Source organism: Procambarus clarkii, chromosome 39 (assembly GCF_040958095.1).
Source record: "Procambarus clarkii isolate CNS0578487 chromosome 39, FALCON_Pclarkii_2.0, whole genome shotgun sequence".
Lineage (NCBI taxonomy): Eukaryota > Metazoa > Arthropoda > Malacostraca > Decapoda > Cambaridae > Procambarus > Procambarus clarkii.
The window spans coordinates 2,390,962-2,410,946 of record NC_091188.1 but is presented as its reverse complement, the minus strand read 5'-3'; the positions used below and the strand labels follow the sequence as shown (position 1 = coordinate 2,410,946).

The window sequence follows — 19,985 nt, the reverse complement described above, 5'->3', positions numbered from 1 at the left end:
AAGTTCAGTAGAGCTTCGGTTTCAACCCTTTTAACCCTGTCGTAGCTCAGTCGATTAAGGCAGTGTCTGGGATGCTCCCGGTTCGAATCCTCGTCACGGCCCTTGTGGATTTGTTCACTCCCAGACACCCACTCAGTCACGATAGGACAAAAACCTATCCACCTGGAACTCTATTAAATTCACTGGGAGATTGTGGAAGCCCAAATAGGTGCCCAACCAGGATTTTACGATAGGTTAAATACCTATCGTAAGGTTATTTACGATAGGCCCACCTACACTCTGCTGGCCTGTAGGTAATGGTGTACTCACCCCTTACTAGGCAGGTGTCTGGAAATCACCAGACCGCCGGTTCGAATCACCTTATTGCCTCCCAAAAATGATTTTTATCATCGATATATCACGTCATTGTGATTTATTTGTGATCTAGAGGGGTTTAAGGGTGTTAATATTTTTAACATTTATTGTGGTACTATAAAATCTGTAGTTCATATTGTTTGTAAGTCTTATCAGTCTAAATTATAATCGAGATTTTTTTCCCTGATACGCCTCAATCATTATCTTTATGTAGCAGCCTAGAAGAGAAAAGGCTGGGGGGGGGGGGAATTCTCTGAAAGGAATATGAATGTAAAACAGCGCTTTTAATCGTCAGAAACAGGAATCAAGTGTTTTAACGGGAGAAAAACTTGCTCTGATACTGTATGTTTGATTAAAACGACATGTTCTCTTCTTGAGGTTATCTTGAGATGATTTCGGGGCTTTTTAGTGTCCCCGCGGCCCGGTCCTCGACCAGGCCTCCACCCCCAGGAAGCAGCCCGTGACAGGTGACTAACACCCAGGTACCTATTTTACTGCTAGATAACAGGGGGCATAGGGTTAAAGAAACTCCGCCCATTGTTTCTCGCCGGCGCCTGGGATCGAACCCAGGACCACAGGATCACAAGTCCAGCGTGCTGTCCGCTCGGCCGACCGGCTCCCTTAAGGTAAGGTAAGGTAAGGACAGTAAAAAAAAGTAAAGAGGAACAAGATGACTAAGAAGACGAAGATCTTCTTTGATTAGATTATCAAAGATTAAAGGAGAGAATATGAACACAAGAAATAATTACTTCTGAGAAAGGTTTGGAGAAAGTCAATGTGAGTCAGAAAGTACCAGTGAAAGTTGTGAAGAACCTTAGAAACGGTGAGGTGTCAGGGAATGGGTGCAGACTGGAAAAGAATGTCAGAATAAGTAAAAAAAAGTTATTAAAACAAGACTAAAACCAGTACACTAAAACAGAAGCGAAAAAATAAACCGGGAAAACGGAGGAATCCCCACCTCCATTTAAAATTTAGACTCAAATATCAGAGTAACAAGGTTATCGCGAATAACCGAACTCAATTACGGGCTCACCATAGCCCGTGCTACATGGACACTTCGTTCTGAGTAGCTAAATCTAAAACAACAACAACAGCGAGTAAAGAAAGGGTGGAAGAGAAGTAAACGGGAAAGAGGGAGGAAGAGAGTAACAGGAAAGGGGTGGAAATCGCCCACGAGTGGGAAGGGGGAGAGGAGAAGCGGTCCCATTTTTCCACTAAACAAAGGACACCTCTCACCTTCATCTCTCCCACATTTTCCCACCTCAATATTCCCCACCTCGACACAACTGCCTTCCCACACCCACACCTGTCCCCACACACCTGCTTCTACCCCCCACACCCACTCCCCCACAATAAGACTCCCCCACGTTGGCCCTGGTACCCCCACCCCACCCCTACCCCCCAACACAGCAGCCGCCAGGTGGAGAAGTGAAAGTATTGCAGAAAGTGAGGTTAGTGGGAGGATTAAGACCGGCGAGAAGCCTTACTATCTCCGTCCCCTCTGTCATCTGACCAATTTTGTGCTGATATGATTTATTAATTAATCCGTAATCCTCATACTACGGGAACCGCTCTTGTGCCAGGTAAGTCCACTACGGGCTCACCATAGCCCGTGCTACTTGGAACTTTTTCCGAGTAGCACACATATATATATATATATATATATATATATATATATATATATATATATATATATATATATATATATATATATATATATATATATATATATACCTAGTTGACTGTTCCAGTCAACGAGGTGGCGACTAAATCCATTAAAACACATAATGTAAACACTGTAATAAGAACATTGTCCAAATGAAGATCTAACGAAAAACAAATACCTCTCACTGCAAGTTTTAGAGTTATTTGGAAAAACTGCCGTCGGGGTGCTGCGAGCAGCCGCGTCCAACAGCCTGGTTGACCAGACCATCAACCAGTTGTGACCTACCCTGTATGACCTGTGGTTGCAGGGGTCACAGGCCATATAGTTGACCAGACCACACACACTAGAAGGTGAAGGGACGACGACCTTTCGGTCCGTCTTGGACCATTCTCAAGTCGATTGTGAATCGACATTGACAATCGACTTGATAAGGGTCCAAGACGGACCGAAACGTCGTCGTCCCTTCACCTTCTAGTGTGTGGTCTGGTCAACTTACTTTAGCCACGTTATTGTGACTCATCGCCTGCACTGGCCACAATTTGGCACTCATCATAGGCCTAGACTCTCAAACATTTAAATTATATTTAAGTCAATTTAGTAACACTGAGAAAACAAACGCCTCTACACCATTATCAAAAGACACTAAGCCAAAAATAAACTCCACTATACAAAATATATAATACTATAGCTTTTTTAAACTGGCACAAAGAGTGGTTTATAAGAGCCAGCTCTCAAGAGATCCGTGTATACTCTCTCCTGAAGCTTTATGTTAACTCTTGAAGATAGTTTAGTCCACCTTAGTGTAGAGATATCAAAGTAATTACCACATAAAGGTATCAAGCCTAGAAGACTATATAGCAATAGAGATATAAATAACAGATTATATCATAAAATTACAATGAACAAATATCAAATATAATTAGATTTTAAACTTAAATCTTAAACTTAGATTTTAAATCATTTGAAAAAAATATATATAATATATAAATGACGTGAAGTTCCTCTAAGGCGAATACCAACAAGTTTTTAAGTCAATATGATCCGGGTCACTCGGTCAGTGAGGTTAAGCACAGTTTGGTCTGAACGGAGACTGGATGGGTGACAACAAAGAAGGAGTCAGAGGTTTCGTGTGCCTGAGACTGGTACACTAATATATCATCACCATCACTACACTAAAATAAACTGTATAACAATTGTTTTGTAATTCCGAAAGACAAGCTTTTAAAATAGCGATCAGACGATATACAGTTTTTTTCACATTAAATATGAAACTAATTCTGAAATCTACCGCTATGAGTGATTCCAAGATCACGCACACACACACACACACACACACACACACACACACACACACACACACACACACACACACACACACACACACACACGCACGCACTTGGGGAACAGGTTGTGGAAGCAAACTCTATTCATACTTTTAAAATTAGGTATGATAGGGAAATGGGACATGAATCATTGCTGTACACAACCGATGGCTGGAAAGGAGGGATCCAAGAGCCAATGCTCGATCCTGCAAGCACAAATAGGTGAGTACACACACACACACACTCACACACACACACACACACACACACACACACACACACACACACAAACACACACACCACATTTAAAGATATTTTCCTAAGCTGTTTTCGAGATTTATACAAAATAATACATTAGCCAAAACTCTAGAACATTTACTAACGAATAATATCTGGTCCAACTCCATCACCCGAGAATATCTAGCAGGTCACATGATGCATGTGAATGTTACAAGTCGTGTACCGCTTGCAAACTTTTACTGCTGTACTGCCTACTACTTTATTGCAAAGAGCACTATCACCCAATTTCAACCGGAAGCTTGGTGTTAATAAAATCAAGGAAAAGAGGAAAATTTAGGAATAAAATATCAATACTCATAGACATATAACATTAAATGATTCTTAAAAGCTTAACTAGTGAGCAGTGAATGAGATCGAAAATTTTTAAGACACTATTCAGATTATACCTGGTTGATATCTTGCTGATAGCTAGCTAGATACCCTGCTGATAGCTAGATAGATACCTTGCTGATAGCTAGCTAGATACCTTGCTAATAGCTAGCTAGATACCCTGCTGATAGCTAGCTAGATACCTTGCTGATAGCTAGCTAGATATCCTCAAGGTATCCGCCTAGATACCTACTTGATACCTTGAGGTTGATAGCCGTGGAAGGACAGTCTTGTTGCAGCAGAGGGCTGCCACAAGAGCCTTGTGCTGCAACACATCACACAGTCGCCCGTACGTGACTGCGTGATGTGGTGGCGGGTCTCACAGTGTGGTGTGGGGGAAGTCAACTTCCTCCGCTCCTATACACTCAAACACACATCCGCTCCTGGCCATCCAAACACCGCAGAATCTTTTGTGCTGGCTTTCCTTAGTACACAACACCCGTCCTTTTCCTTCGCCTTTCCCTTCCTCTCTAACCACTCTAGCCCTCCCTTCTGTCCTCCAACTGGTGCTAAAAGTGAAAGGAGCCTACGAACCACCCCCTCCTCGCCCGTGTGTGTGTGTCCTCCCCCGTGTGTGCGTGTGATGGGATCGCGAGGGCCTGGATAACCTACATGGAATAAACACTGATTAGCCATTCCAGGGAACATGCCGAGCCGGTCCGTCTGTGTGGCTTGAATCGCTAACCTAAACTCCTCCAAGGAAAGCCTTTCTGAACCATTGTCTCGTCTCGCCGTAAATTATAAGACCAAACGCGAGACCTAGCTAAGGTTTACAGACCCTAGCTCACAACGACAGCCTGGAGATCCGAAGTTCGCTTCGCCGGCCACCGCGAAGCGAACTTCGAGGTGAACCAGAACCTTCGAGGTGAACTTCGAGAACCAGCGAGGCTCCCAGACATACTACCATACCAAGACGACACCCACGCCCACCGGGACATCCACGCCCACCCACGCCCACCGGGACATCCACGCCCACCCACGCCCACCGGGACATCCACGCCCACCCACGCCCACCGGGACATCCACGCCCACCCTGATACACGCCATGACCCACTCGCCCACCTCCTCCACAGGCCCATCACACAACCACCGGGATTATCGAGAACATCAAGACTCCACATCGGAATCAACTGAACACCCAGACATCCTCCTGCAACCCCCCCCCCCCCTACCCATCGTGAGACTCGAACTCAGACCCGCTGTGGTATATGTCTGAGTGCGTCCACGGCCACACCTGTGTTACTGGTGGCCACACCCAAGGCTTACTAATTTATGTATATATATATATATATATATATATATATATATATATATATATATATATATATATATATATATATATATAACTGAAAACTCACACCCCAGAAGTGACTCGAACCCATACTCCCAGAAGCAACGCAACTGGTATGTACAAGACGCCTTAATCCACTTGACCATCACCATACCAGTTGCGTTGCTTCTGGGAGTATGGGTTCGAGTCACTTCTGGGGTGTGAGTTTTCAGTTGCATATTGTTCTGGGGACCATTCAGGCTTGTTCGCATATATATATATATATATATATATATATATATATATATATATATATATATATATATATATATATATATATATATATATATATATATATATATTAGCCATTACGGTTCATAATAGGTTGCATTTGTAACGTTGATTACCAAAACTCCATCCATTAGTTAAGATGACGAGTACTAACAGATTACCAACACTCCCACCCCTCCCTTACCCCCTTCCCTTTCCTCGTTTCCCCTTTCTCTCTCTCTCCCCCCCCCTCTTCCCTTTCCCTCCTTTCTCTTCCCCCCTCCCCGCTCCCTTCCTCTTCCCCCCCCTCCCCCCGGCCGCCCCCAAAACCAAAAAAACAAAAAAGTATGTTCATGGTCAAAGCAACAAGAGCCTGACACCACAAGATCGAACCTACGAGGCTATTGTGAAAAAAAAAGAGCGTCGTAAAAGAGCATCAGGATTTTACACAAGTCAAGGACGGCGCCTTCACACAATGAGCAGTGACAAAAAAAAATGTTGACTAACACGCCTTAGACTGCTGAGGTGGGGGGGGGGGAAGGGGGAAAGGGGGAAGGGGAACTCCCAGAACCCCATCAAGGAGGGTTTGCTGTTCCTTGTATAGACGACGAAGAGCCCAAGTAAAGAGCTCGGCTGCGTGAGCCCCACACACACACACATACACACACACACCTGTCGACGCAGCTTGTGTTGCAGTGTGCCACACCTGCTGACGCATGGAGTGATGGAGACAGCTCCCTGTCGTACCTGTTGACACAATGAGTCCTGGACACACCTGTTGACGCAACTTGTGGTAGAGGGACCCTTGACACACCTGTTGACGCAACTTGTGAGTAGAGGGACCCCTCGACACACCTGTTGACGCAACTTGTGGGTAGAGAGAGCCCCTACACACACCAGTTGACGCAACTTGTGGGTAGAGGGACCCCTCGACACACCTGTTGACGCAACTTGTGGGTAGAGAGAGCCCCTACACACACCTGTTGACGCAACGAGTGAGAGGGGGCGGGGGGGGGGGGGAGGGCCGGCGTGAGCTCCACCGTACGCGGAGCTCATTGTCCTTCTTCTCAAGTCTCATTTACGACATCCCATAATTCCTGGAAGTGGTTCACAATAGGTGACAGCCGCTGCCGCCGCCGCCTCGCTGTAGGTCACGTTGTTTTGTGAGTCGTCTTGTGAGAGAGGTGTCTGATGAGGCGGTGGAGGCGTCATGAGGGGGAGAGATGGGGGAGGTACAGGGGAGGGGGGTGGAGAAGTGAGGGATCACGAGGGGGAGAGATGAGTGAGGTGCAGGTTAGAGAGGCACTTCTGTATGACGTAGGGAAGAATCACACACACACACAACGTACGAGAATACAGTAAAAACCACGATGACGAGGTAGAAGATGAAGAAAAATGTCTAACGATAAAGAAGCAAACCCAAGAAGCACATAACCGCAATACTTGTTCAACGTCTTAACGTCACAACGTAGATAACACGTCGAGTTCCCCACGTACATGACGGGCAGACGCCAGTCTAACTATAGAACACCATTCACGGGCACAGGTAAGCCCAAGGTACTCAAGATAGCCGACCAGATAGTGATTCTGATTAGATAGTGATTCATGAAAGCAATTTTGCAGTTGCTAGCATTGATGAACTCTTGTTATAGTTCACGTAAGCATGAAGCCTATACAGTTTATTTAGTTTTATTAGGCTGAGTAGAGCAGGCCTAAAGTAAGCTTTAGGTGCATATACACAGAGAACTGAATCTCGGCTCCACAGGGTATATCTGGACGCACACAAGGCGGGACCAAAGAGCCAGAGCTCAACCCCCCGGCAAACACAATTAGGTGAATGCAACATTTCCCATAAGAGAAAGAAAATGCATATTTCTGCTATATAAATTTTCAAATTAACACTAAAAACCATCAGTGATCTGTTCTATAAAACACAAAACCGGCAAAGAAAATTCATAAGAAGTTCGAAATAACAAAAAAAATGAATATTGATAATCTAGATAACTGCTACACAGCCTTATGGTTTTAATTTTTGTTTTTGTCTCCCCTAAATTTACGGTTGTATCACAGAAAATTTGGGTCTTATACTCCAGTTATAGAAAGCGTTATTTTAGAAAACCCGCTGAAACATGGTAAACTCAACTAAAGCATAAGGGTCGACGCGCCATAATCTGTTTCGGTTGCCGATGCTACTTTGTTGCTTCTGCAACGACAGAACTGAAGAAAATAAATGAATATACCTAAATTAGTTTACTATTGCCACCACAGATGCTTCAAGGCGCTGTTTGATGTGTTTGTCTGTTAGCAACTAGTCCGTGGGCGATATTTTAGTCAATCTTTAATCTCCTCTTTATATAATTAATAATTACCTTTTTTGGGGACTGGAATCATGGGTGTATAACAGAAAAAATGAACTTGTCTCTATATACAGTTCACGAGGTGATCAATGATGTAACATTAACTTAATCTTGAGGTTATCTTGAGATGATTTCGGGGCTTTTTAGTGTCCCGCAGCCCGGTCCTCGACCAGGCCTCCACCCCCAGGAAGCAGCCCGTGACAGCTGACTAACACCCAGGTACCTATTTTACTGCTAGGTATCAGGGGCATAGGGTGAAAGAAACTCTGCCCATTGTTTCTCGCCGGTGCCTGGGATCGAACCCAGGACCACAGGATCGCAAGTCCAGCGTGCTGTCTGCTCGGCCGACCGGCTCCCCGGTCGGCCTCTCCTCCCCGGTTTATTATAATTACCGGTCGACCGGTAATTATAATAAACAGCCAAGAATAAGGTAATTGTGTGTGTTCTGATATAGCTGTGCCTGCATGCGCGCGCGCACGTATATGTGTGTGTATGTACTTCCCTAGTTAGACTTACCTATTAGTGTTTGCATGGCTCCAGCTCCCGGTCTCCATGTGTATGTGCTTGCGTGCTTGCTTCATCTACACCCTATCCAGAGGGGCCAGCATTAACACATTTAATGCTTGTCCACTCTGCCTTGGTCTTCCAGGATCTTGTATGTAGTGATCATGTCGTCTCTGTCTTATATATATATCTGTTTCTAGCGTGCTGAGGTCAAGTTTCCCCAGCTTCAGTTCATACATTTCATCCAGGATATTTACAACCAAACTGTTTCTGTATTTCTTTTAGTCTCCCTCTCTGCCGAAGTGGAGATCGCAGGCCAGAGCCTCACATATACAATATACAACACCCTAAAGGCTTTCTTCTCCAAGTCCCTCGATACTAATAGCATGTTTGCTAGCTATGCATACGCCGCTGATGTCACCCAGTTACTGTGTGCCTCAGGCTTGGTGTTATGATTTCTGTGTCTCCAGCTATCCCGTCTATTCCAACAGCCTCGCTGTACAGACAGAAACAGACAGACGTCGATTCACCGCGGAATAGAGACAGACGGAGCGATAGTAAAGTGGCCAAAGATGCACATGTTCAACGGCCAGTGAATACATTGAGCTGAAAAAAACCCAGAGGTGCAGACATCGATCTTGTGGTGGCGACGGCCACGAGGAGCCAGACACGTGTCTGTCATATATATATATATATATATATATATATATATATATATATATATATATATATATATATATATATATATATATATATATATATATATATATATATATTGCTTATACAAGCAAAAAACTGTATAGAAGACTCGGAAAAAGGTCCCGATAATTCAACACCACAATACACTCGAATGTATGAACAGGAGAGATACGGATAAAGAGAGAGAGAGAGAGAGAGAGAGAAAGAGAGGAGAGAGAGAGAGAGAGAGAGAGAGAGAGAGAGAAAGAGAGGAGAGAGAGAGAGAGAGAGAGAGAGAAAGAGAGGAGAGAGAGAGAGAGAGAGAGAGAGAGAGAGAGAGAGAGAGAGAGAGAGAGAGGGGAGAGAGAGAGAGAGAGAGCGAGTTACAAGTTGCCAGGTGTGCCTCTTACTGCGTTAGGACGAGAGGGATCCATGTCCTGTCCCGTTACTGGTAAAACCTAATGTTTTCCAATAGATCTTTGAGAGGGTGGGAGAGCGGTGCCCCCCCCCCCCACCCAATCGAGCAGCAACACCCCCCACCCCACACCCACACAGTGGGTGATATGGGAGAGACTGTCATGAAACACACTGGCCTGAGGTCCAGGGAAGGGTAAACCCAAGTTCAGAATTAGTTGGTTTACCGGTGAGCAGGCGGTAATGTCTGAGTAGGCTACACGCTCTAGCGCACTCCCGCTATATGTACACGAACGCCAGCGCGTATATATACGTCACTACACGATATCTACCTCACCTGTTTAGTTATCTTTATTAGAATTGTGTATTTAGGGGGTCAACACTAATTTAAAAATTAATTTTTGACTGTAACATTATTAATATTAAACTTTATTCTCGAAGTTTTAGCTCAACTGATGAGTTAATTGATCGTATTTTTTAGCATTAATAGGAAAATGGTCTCCGATATGTAGGCCAAATTTAATGAAAATGTTCCATGCACACAGATTTTATATTTATATATATATTAAAAATATGACAGTGTCAGACCACGGAGGAAAATTGAAACAGGAATTTCCTTAAGTACTTTCGTATATTAATACATCTTCAGAAGGAGTCTCCTTCTGAAGATGTATTAATATACGAAAGTACTTAAGGAAATTCCTGTTTCAATTTTCCTCCGTGGTCTGACACTGTCATATATATATATATATATATATATATATATATATATATATATATATATATATATATATATATATATATATATATATATATAATGAACTTTCGGGATAAAACGTTGAAGGTGGGTGTTCAGACCGCAGGGGAGATATGTTGGTGTGTGTGTATTGATTGCGCTCCGGCGAGACACTCTGAGAGAGAGGGGGGGTGTAGGGAAAGGGAGAGAGGGGGGGGTGCTGGGGGTGCTGGAAGGTGAGAGGTGGAAGGGTAGGGGTGCTAAAAGATGAGAGGGGAGTGAGGGGGGGGGGATATAGGGATGCAAGGTGGTGGAATGGGAGAGACGTGGCTGTATGGATAGGGGAAGGGTAGGAGGTGGGAAAGGAACGGAATTCTTTTTCTGTCTGGAATCGTACAAAAAGGGTGTTGGAAGGTTAAACAGAGAGAGAGAGAGAGAGAGAGAGAGAGAGAGAGAGAGAGAGAGAGAGAGAGAGAGAGAGAGAGAGAGAGAGAGAGAGAGACAGAGAGAGAGAGAGACAGAGAGAGAGTGTGTGTGTGCATCTCAGGCAGTGGTCATCCCAGCCGTCAATAGCACTTTCACTTCAGGGACCACGCGGGTATGTGGGGTCAACCAGTCCTCCCCACCATCCCCCACCATCCCCCACCATCCCCCACCTCCCATCTCTCCCTGCCTCATTCACCCCTCCACATCACCCTGCATCCCCCTACTCCACCAACTCATTAAATCGCAAAATGCTTTGATTTTTTTAACATAAACTAGTCAGAATAGTCGTTTTTACATGAACTATTTGCACTGGTCTTTGAGCTCCGGGTTGTGTCTGAACAAAAGAACACAAGTAGAAGAACACCTGGAGAACATGGTGACGCAGTGTGGGTTGAGGCCTCGCCTCGAAGGCTGATTTTGACACTGCAAACTGGCATGTTATTCTGAGCATGTAAGTATGGATATTGGTTGTTAGCCTCTTTGATGGGTCAGAGGCTGCTTATCTAAAAGGACGTTTTATGTATCGTTCCAAGGGCATAGGGCTGTACCATGCTTCAGGGGCATAGGAGTGTACCATATTTCAGGGGCATAGGGATGTACCATGCTTCAGGGGCATAGGAGTGTACCATATTTCAGGGGCATAGGGCTGTACCATGCTTCAGGGGCATAGGAGTGTACCATATTTCAGGGGCATAGGGCTGTACCATGCTTCAGGGGCATAGGAGTGTACCATATTTCTGGGGCATAGAGCTGTACCATATTTCAGGGGCATAGGACTGTACCATGCTTCAGGGACATAGGGGTATACCATATTTCAGGGGCATAGAAGTATACGTACCCTGTTCCACGGGTATGTGTGCGTGCGTGTGTTTATTTGTAGGGGGTGGAGGGGGGTGGAGCTGGAGCTCTTTGGTTCAGCTTCTCAATACTTAACTGATTTCTGTTCAAGATCCCGAACTATTCGCGTATCTGAATACGTGTATCAAGCCTATCTCTGTCGTTTCACTAATTCATTCCATTTATTACTTTTACACTTAAGTTCTTCTTAATACAAATGTGGCTCGTTACAGAATTCCCTGGAAGGATTTTGTATGTTGTGATCATGTCTCATCTCTAGTCTCTCACCTAGTCACGTGAGTTTTGGTTCATTGAATCTTTCAGGTGATGTGATGCCTTCCTCTCGGGTCTGAGGCTAGTCTAGTGGTTTAGACTTGCTCCAAATTTGCTTTATAATCGACAAGGTATGGACTAAGTCCTGGGAACTAGAATTAATCTTTCAGTATATCTGAAAGAAGTTGTACGTCTGTTTTACCTGTCCAAGGATGGAGGCCAGATGGTAGGGGGTAGCCTCACTAAACATTGCAGGGTGACTGGTGGGAGGAATGTAATAGTAACTGGGGGATGTAGTGGGGGAAAAATGAAATGTTCAGGGTAGAATCCGTAGAGTTTTAATTGTTCATTATATTACCGTGTTCAGATACTGACATCGAAAGGGGTTGTTCTGATAACAAATTTGCATTCTGGGGTCTGATAACATTTAAATAGTACAACCTTCTGGGGGTTAACCTTAGCACTGCTAGAGTACTGCTAGAGTACCTTGTACCTGCTAGAGTAGAGTACCTGCTAGAGTAGAGTACTAGAGTACTGCTACCTAACCTTGGCACTGCTAGAGTACCCCATCTGGACTAAACTGGTATATTGAGCAAATCCTATATATTCTGGTATATTTCTGCGTGTACTGGTATATTGAGTTCTGACAGACTCAGTGTTGATGTGTTGCAAAGGTTTTCTCTGCCATTCTTCACCGAGAAACTCCTTTGCAGTCTCCAAGAAACATTTCTTTGGCCTCTGTAATTTGTAAACATTTCTGGAGAAATAGTCATGACGGATATCCCCCAATGAGGATATTTGGACATTGCCAGCACGCTCACACACCTGCCGGCGCCAGGCGACACGTCCAGCACCTTGGGTGTGGTGCCACACACACACACACACTGGCACTCCCCACCCCTACCTACCACCCTGGCCTATCTACCCCACCCAACCCACCCCGCATGCACAGGTATCACAGACTAACACCCACGCATGTACATTAGCTCGCAAATACACACGCACACACGCACACACCCACGTACATCCACACACACACACACACACACACACACACGCACCCACGTACATCCACACACACACACGCACCCACGTTCATACACAAATACGATCCCACGAACATACACACACACGCACCCACGTACACACACACACACACACACACACACCCACGTACGTACGTACATACACACGCACCCACGTAATACACACACACACGCCATATATATGAATGAACATTTACATACATGATAAATACATATACATACATACACACGTCTGTTTTATGATGGTTAGAAAGCGGTCAATGTGAAGTGTCCTCTCCTAACCTGCCAGAGGACCCAAAACAAAAAACGGGGACAGTATGTCACTTTCGCCAGCCGCTTCCATTTTCTAGTAGAACAATTTTTGGCCTTTTGTAACGCATTCGAACGAAATGCGACGTTCTATGTAGGTTACAAGTCTACGGGGACTTTATTCATTACTTACTGGGAACTCAAAGGGCCTAACCCCCACTTACATGCTGTTACCATACATCCATATACGTATACATACAAAGGCTACATATATACAAGCATACATACAAAGGCTACATATATACAAGTATTCAAACAAAGACTGCATATATACCAGTATACATACAAAGGCTACATATATACCAGTATACATACAAAGGCTACATATATACCAGTATTCATACAAAGGCTACATATATACAAGTATTCATACAAAAGCTACATATATACAAGTTTTCATACAAAAGCTACATATATACAAGTATACATACAAAGGCTACATATATACATGTATACATAAACACAGTCACATATCACCCTTGAACCACATAAGTAATTTGCTGCTAATTTCCCCTTCCTTTAAACACTTTTCTACCCCGTTCCCTGTGGCAGAGCTGTGATGGCAGAGCTGTGGTGCCAGAGCTGTGGAGCCAGAGCTATGGTGCCAGAGCTATGGTGCCAGAGCTGTGGTGGCAGGGCACCAGCAGCCATCACCATCGCAACAGCACACCATCACAACAACAGCACCACAACGAATGACAAAAACAACAGAACGCCACTGCAAAGCACCACCCCAACAGAACACATCAAAACAAATCACCAGTTTGTGGCTGTGTTGTGGCAGCAATAACAGTGTGGTTGTGGTGTAACAACAAGGGTGCTTGTGGCGTAATGTGGGGATTAGCATCATACAGTAACGTCAGCCCCCACTACCACCAAAACACATTAACGTCAGCCCCCACTACCACCAAAACACATTAACGTCAGCCCCCACTACCACCAAAACACATTAACGTCAGCCCCCACTACCACCAAAACACATTAACGTCAGCCCCCACTACCACCAAAACACATTAACGTTAGCCACACACAAACCCACACACAAGTCAAACAATAACGTGGCCACGCAGCAGGTGGGTGAGGGGCGTCTCTGCTAGCTAGTCCCCTCACAACAACAGCCTCCCCTCGGAGCACCTGACCTCCCTCGCACGTGTAACAAACCTCAAGTCAACCTCGTCAATTAACATAGTCTCTCCCCCCCGCCGTGTGTCGATGTCGCTATTTTAAAATACGAGACAATTAAGGGGAAACTCCACTAAAATCGATATAGCGCGAGGATTTGTCTTAGGAAAGTGGGCAGGTATGCTGTTGGCGGCGCAGCGTGTCTCGTCCTCTGCAATGATGCAACCCGCTGGCTGGCTGGCTGTCTGTTGCATGTGTTTCGGGGCTCCGGGGGTCCCTGTGTTGCAACCCCCGCTCAACGAGGACCAGGCTTTCCGCTAGACCTCCTGTGAGGGGGGCCGTTTTCAGCCGGCCTCTGGTAGAAATAATCCCAGCGTCTTTGTAATGTATAATACAGCCTCAGCAAGTCTGACTGGGCCTCACCCGCGACACCAGCTCTCTCTCTCTCTCTCCCTCCACCCCTCTCTCTCTCTCCCAGGTCGTAGTAAACGGTGATCCACAGACCTAGGACGGCCCTCTGGCGTATCACTAGAGGGTAACAGGTGACTACTTACCATACAGGAAGAGAGCGAGACTCGTGCCAGGTATCCAGCAACACACACACACACACCCTACACAGCCACCCTCAGACTTGTGTCGTCTGCTGCCGGGGAAATCAGCTGATTGGTCACGTGATTCTCTGGCTGGCTTCGCACGCCGAATTAAATGTTTCAGTGTTTGGACGCCATTTTCTGAATTAATTTTGCGCGATAAATGATAAATTTAAATGCCTCTTTATTTCTCTGTTGCAGACGAGGCGCTTCGAGTACACAGAACAAAGTAAGAAGTAATTGAAAGTTGAAATATTTCCATTTACTTTAGTGTATCCTGCAATATTTCGTTTTCTGTGATTTAATGCAACTTGGTTTTCTTTGATAGGTCGCTGGCACCGAGGACTCGCCAGACGGTTCGGACGGCGGCGATCGCCGTGGTGTCGGCCCTCGCCCTCGTAGCCATCTTCCACCTGGCCAAGCTCGCCGAACATCCCGTCAGTGAAAACACCGTTGATGGTAATTAGTCTAGTTCGCATTTTTTGCTAATTAGTCTAGTTCGCATTTTTCTACCAGATCATGCAGGCGATGAGTCACAATAACGTGGCTGAAGTATGTTGACCAGACCACACACTAGAAGGTGAAAGGACGACGACGTTTCGGTCCGTCCTGGACCATTCTCAAGTCGATTGCGAGACATTCTCACAATCGACTTGAGAATGGTCCAGGACGGACCGAAACGTCGTCGTCCCGCCTTCCAGATCATGTTCTCTTTGTCTTTTACGTTAAATAACTAATGATATTGCAAAATTATGGACCCCTAATTTGGGTCTTTAGGGTGCCGGTAGTACAGGCGGGTTCGTTCTCGACTCACAATCGAGAATTCCGGGTTTCGAATCCCGGGCAGGATGGAAATGGTTGGGTGCATTTACCTATCACCTAGAGGCCCTGTTCACCCAGCAGTAAGTAGGCAGGTACCCCAGGAGTTAGTCAGCTTGATGTGGGGTTGTATCCTGGGAAAAGGGGGGGTCAGTAATTCGACTTTGCGGGGACTTTAATATGAACCTAACGTGTATAAATACACTCTGGCTTCCTGTCCCCCCAAGACAACGAATGATAAAAATGATTAAAAATACATCATGTGTTAACCTCGTCACATGCTATGTAGAATGATCTGCTTACTCGTGATAAACATAATACATATTATGTTTACTTGTGTTAAATATAAACATTTGATTTTTTAACAAAAATGTTACGTAAGGGTTACAGAGGCACATAATGGGCTCAGGGACTGAACCCCACAACTCATTTAGGTAAGCAAGTTACAGTCTTGATGAGCTAGTTACAAAATTCAATATAGGTCATCACATCAACAATGGGTTCGAGATCGATCACAAGTACAGTTTCTAAATTAAGCAACTGACATATGTGGAGAGCTAGTGTCCCAATTGATATGTTTGTCCTGCACACCGCCCCCCATCCAGTGGGCAGCGGTGGATAGGTTACAATCACTCAGTTACTACCTACAGTTAGCAAACTGGGGATATTTGGCAAAAATTTCTGGCAGCAGATCATTGTGAATGAAATATTTACACATCTTTGGAACATTGGTAATAGAATTGTCTTTGAATTCACTATCTTTTCGCACTCCATCACATAGTGACGGAGGGTGTGCGGTGACGCGACCCAGCGACCAAAGCATTGCCAGCCGCATACCGTACCAGTGGTGGTACAGTGGTAGAGTATGTGGCTGCCAATGCTTTGCTCGCTGGGTCGCGTCGCCTCACAGCCCCAGTGGATTTTCTCATAGCTATCGATGCTGCCATCATTCTCTCCACCACACCTGTCCTTCCCCCCTCTTACCCCAAACCTCTCACACCTGACTGACTCTCACCACCCTCCACAGTGTCGTCGCTGGAGGCCAAGGAGCAGCAGGCAGCGGCAGCAGCTTTGGCCGGACATGGAGTACTCAAGACCTCTGGAGGCAAGGCTGTCGCTCCTCCAGGTAGGTGCCATAGAGACTGCCACACCTCCAGGAAGGTGCCATAGAGACTGCCACACTTCCAGGAAGGTGCCATAGAGACTGCCACACCTCCAGGAAGGTGCCATAGAGACTGCCACACCTCCAGGAAGGTGCCATAGAGACTGTCACACCTCCAGGAAGGTGCCATAGAGACTGCCACACCTCCAGGAAGGTGCCATAGAGACTGCCACACCTCCAGGAAGGTGCCATAGAGACTGTCACACCTCCAGGAAGGTGCCATAGAGACTGCCACACCTCCAGGAAGGTGCCATAGAGACTGCCACACCTCCAGGAAGGTGCCATAGAGACTGTCACACCTCCAAGCTTACACCATATAGGGAGGCAACGACAAGGCTAAAGGATCCGTATCCCAAGAAGCGCAGTTTAGACATAAATCCCAAGAAATATTATACAAAATTGCTATTAAGTAAAGATTTTAAATACTACTATCCTTAAATATGAAAGAAATAACTGAATATAATTAAGTTGGTCCCTTGGTTTCTTTACGCCAAGGACCCAACACCCCGAGTGCACAAATATATATAACTGCTCACGTCTTTATAATTAAATATCTTTATCAAAGATATCTTTATCGGTTTATCCAAGTTAAGGCCTTATCGAAAATCTGATATTTGATTGATTGATAAAGATTAAGCCACCCAAGAGGTGGCACGGGCATGAATAGCCCGTAAGTGGTACAATTTTTTTTTCTCAGTATTCTGAGGTTGCATTTAACCATCAAGCTGTTATCGCGGGGGAGGATACTGCTTCACAGTCTTTATGAGGGTGTCCAGCTGCTGGACACCTTTGTTGACCAGGAGAGTGGCTGTGTTGATGGCTTCAGGGTGGCCACTGCATGATTCAGGAACTCTTAAAGCTCTTCTAAGGTCATTGGTTGCTTCACATTCCAGAAGATAGTGAAGTAATGGCTTTTCTGGAAAATCTGATATATTTTAAATTATATAAATTCAAAGGAAAGCAATTTGACGTTACAGCGTAAAATTCTAATAAAGTCTTTACTCAAACGTATATAATAATTACTATAAAAGGAGATAGGAAGGACTTTATTTGTTCCAGAATCTAATGGCTATTACACTAACCGAAGGATTAAGCATTATAAGTAAAAGCCCTGTAATGACTCTACTCTTAACTCATTCAGGATGACAATAAGGCTCATTGCGTTTGCCTCTTGAGCAGATATAAAGAAGCCGGTGGTGCCTGGGAGCACTATTCTTACCAGCTTAAGACGGCACTGCCGTGCTAACGAGCCATATATGCAATTGGAAGGTTGGGCAGAGTAGCAAGGCCAAGTGTAAACATGAATGTCATTTAATAAGTTAAATCATAAATTAGGTCTATCCAACCTGTATTTTATATGTGGGCGATATATACATATTTTTCTGTGCACAGCGAGGCAGAGATCTGTGTTACGAGCTTCGTGTAATTCTTATTAAGACCTTACTCATGGCTTGTTCTTCGGCAGGTGCAGGAGAAGACTGGCGAGGAGGGCAGGAGTTTGCTGAGGCGGTTGAGAGTGCTGGAGGCATCATCCCCGTGGCCCACATGAAGGACCTTCAGACTCGCGTCAGGATCGCCGGCAGGAAGGTCGCCATTCACCCGATCCTCAAGGTTCCAGTTGATGGCGATTTTCTGGCGCAGGACATTGAACGGATCAGGCAGCTTAACCTAAAGGAAAGCAGACCCGCTAACTCGACGGAGGTGGAGAAGACGCTGGATCTGGTGCGTCAGAAAGTGGAATCTGACCGGAAACAGCTGGTCAGCAAGTCGCTGAGGATGTGGTCGTCAGGAGACACACCGCTCAGAGTGCTGCTTGTTACAACATGGCGTTCCGGCTCCACTTTCTTGGGACAAGTGCTGGCCAACCACCCCGGAGTCTTCCACCACTACGAGCCTTTCAGTCCCCGAGGGGTCAGACAAGTCCGATCTGGTCGCGACGCCTTTCAGGCCCAACAACTATTGCACCGCCTGATGGACTGCCAGTTCGCGGGCCAGGATGAGTATCTCAACTACACCCACTCTCACCCGCAGGACATGCTGGGTCACAACAAGGTGGTGTGGGACGCCTGCCACGTCGGGCCAAACCCCAATGCCTGCTTCAACGCCAGCTTTCTCACCAGGGCGTGTCAGATGTTCCCCATCCAGCTGGTGAAGACGGTGCGATTGCGACTCAACTTGACGCAACTCTTCCTCAACGACGAGAAGATGAACGTGAAAGTCGTTTTCCTGGTCAGAGACCCGAGAGCCACCATGAGCTCTCGCTACACCTCGGTGTCCTGGTGCTCAGATAAGCCCGACTGCTCCTCCCCTGAAGTGCTCTGTTCTGACCTGCAAGCAGATCTGAAAGTTGCCACAGCTCTCAAGCAACTTTACCCTCAGAGGTTCACCATCGTCAAGTACGAGGACTTGGCCACAGATCCACAGCCACAGATCAACAACCTCATGAACTTCCTGGGCATGGAATTCTCTCAAGAAATTGCCCGTTTCGTGCAGGAGCACACACAAGAGGACGTCAACAACCCATGGAGCACTAAGCGCAAGTCCTCAGACCGAGTGAGCATGTGGAAGAAGCAGCTGCCTCTCCAGGAGGTCCACACCATCCAGAATGCCTGCGAGTCGGTGCTCAAGACGCTCAAATATGAGGTCATCGGACAGTGAGGGAGTAAGAGTGAGCGCCTCTCACCGAGTTGTTGAAAGTTCTTTATAATTACGAAACTAGCAGATAATCTCTAGTTCTCACAGATAAGGATTTTTTTGTTATTACTGATCCTGGCATTGCACTTGCTGTCCTCTAGATCAGAGTGCAGAGATGGTCATAGGTTTGTGAGCTCTGCCAAAGGGAGTTGACTGATTATTTCAAGTGTACTTGTTCGAGGCTGTGACTGCTTCCTGCACTGATGGTAAAGTCTGTGCTGTTCTCGATGCCTACACGGGGATATTATTAACATTTAGTGTGTTTTTTCCTTCGTGGTTTTATGAAAATATATAAATGTATTATAATGGTTAGCTGGATAATCAATGACACTTGTCATCTCGTACAAAACAGTTTGGCTTTGTAGAACTCTGTGAGATGACGTGTTGGTTGAGCCTAACCTTGTGTG

The 19,985-nt window shown here is 45.6% G+C and overlaps 1 protein-coding gene across 2 annotated transcripts in view; it reads left to right on the top strand.

Moving 5' to 3' along the window:
* LOC123748558 (carbohydrate sulfotransferase 3) overlaps window positions 1-19,985 on the top strand; it is an 85,899-nt gene that overhangs the window by 64,941 nt on the left and 973 nt on the right. For both annotated transcript variants that reach the window (XM_069338291.1, XM_069338290.1), the window contains exons 2-4: window positions 15,232-15,362; window positions 16,750-16,848; window positions 18,350-19,985. The exon at window positions 18,350-19,985 is cut by the window's right edge and continues 973 nt beyond it. In XM_069338291.1, coding sequence (XP_069194392.1) covers window positions 15,232-15,362; window positions 16,750-16,848; window positions 18,350-19,542 — 1,423 coding nt within the window. In that variant the 3' untranslated portion in view covers window positions 19,543-19,985. The remainder of the gene's footprint in view (window positions 1-15,231; window positions 15,363-16,749; window positions 16,849-18,349) is intronic.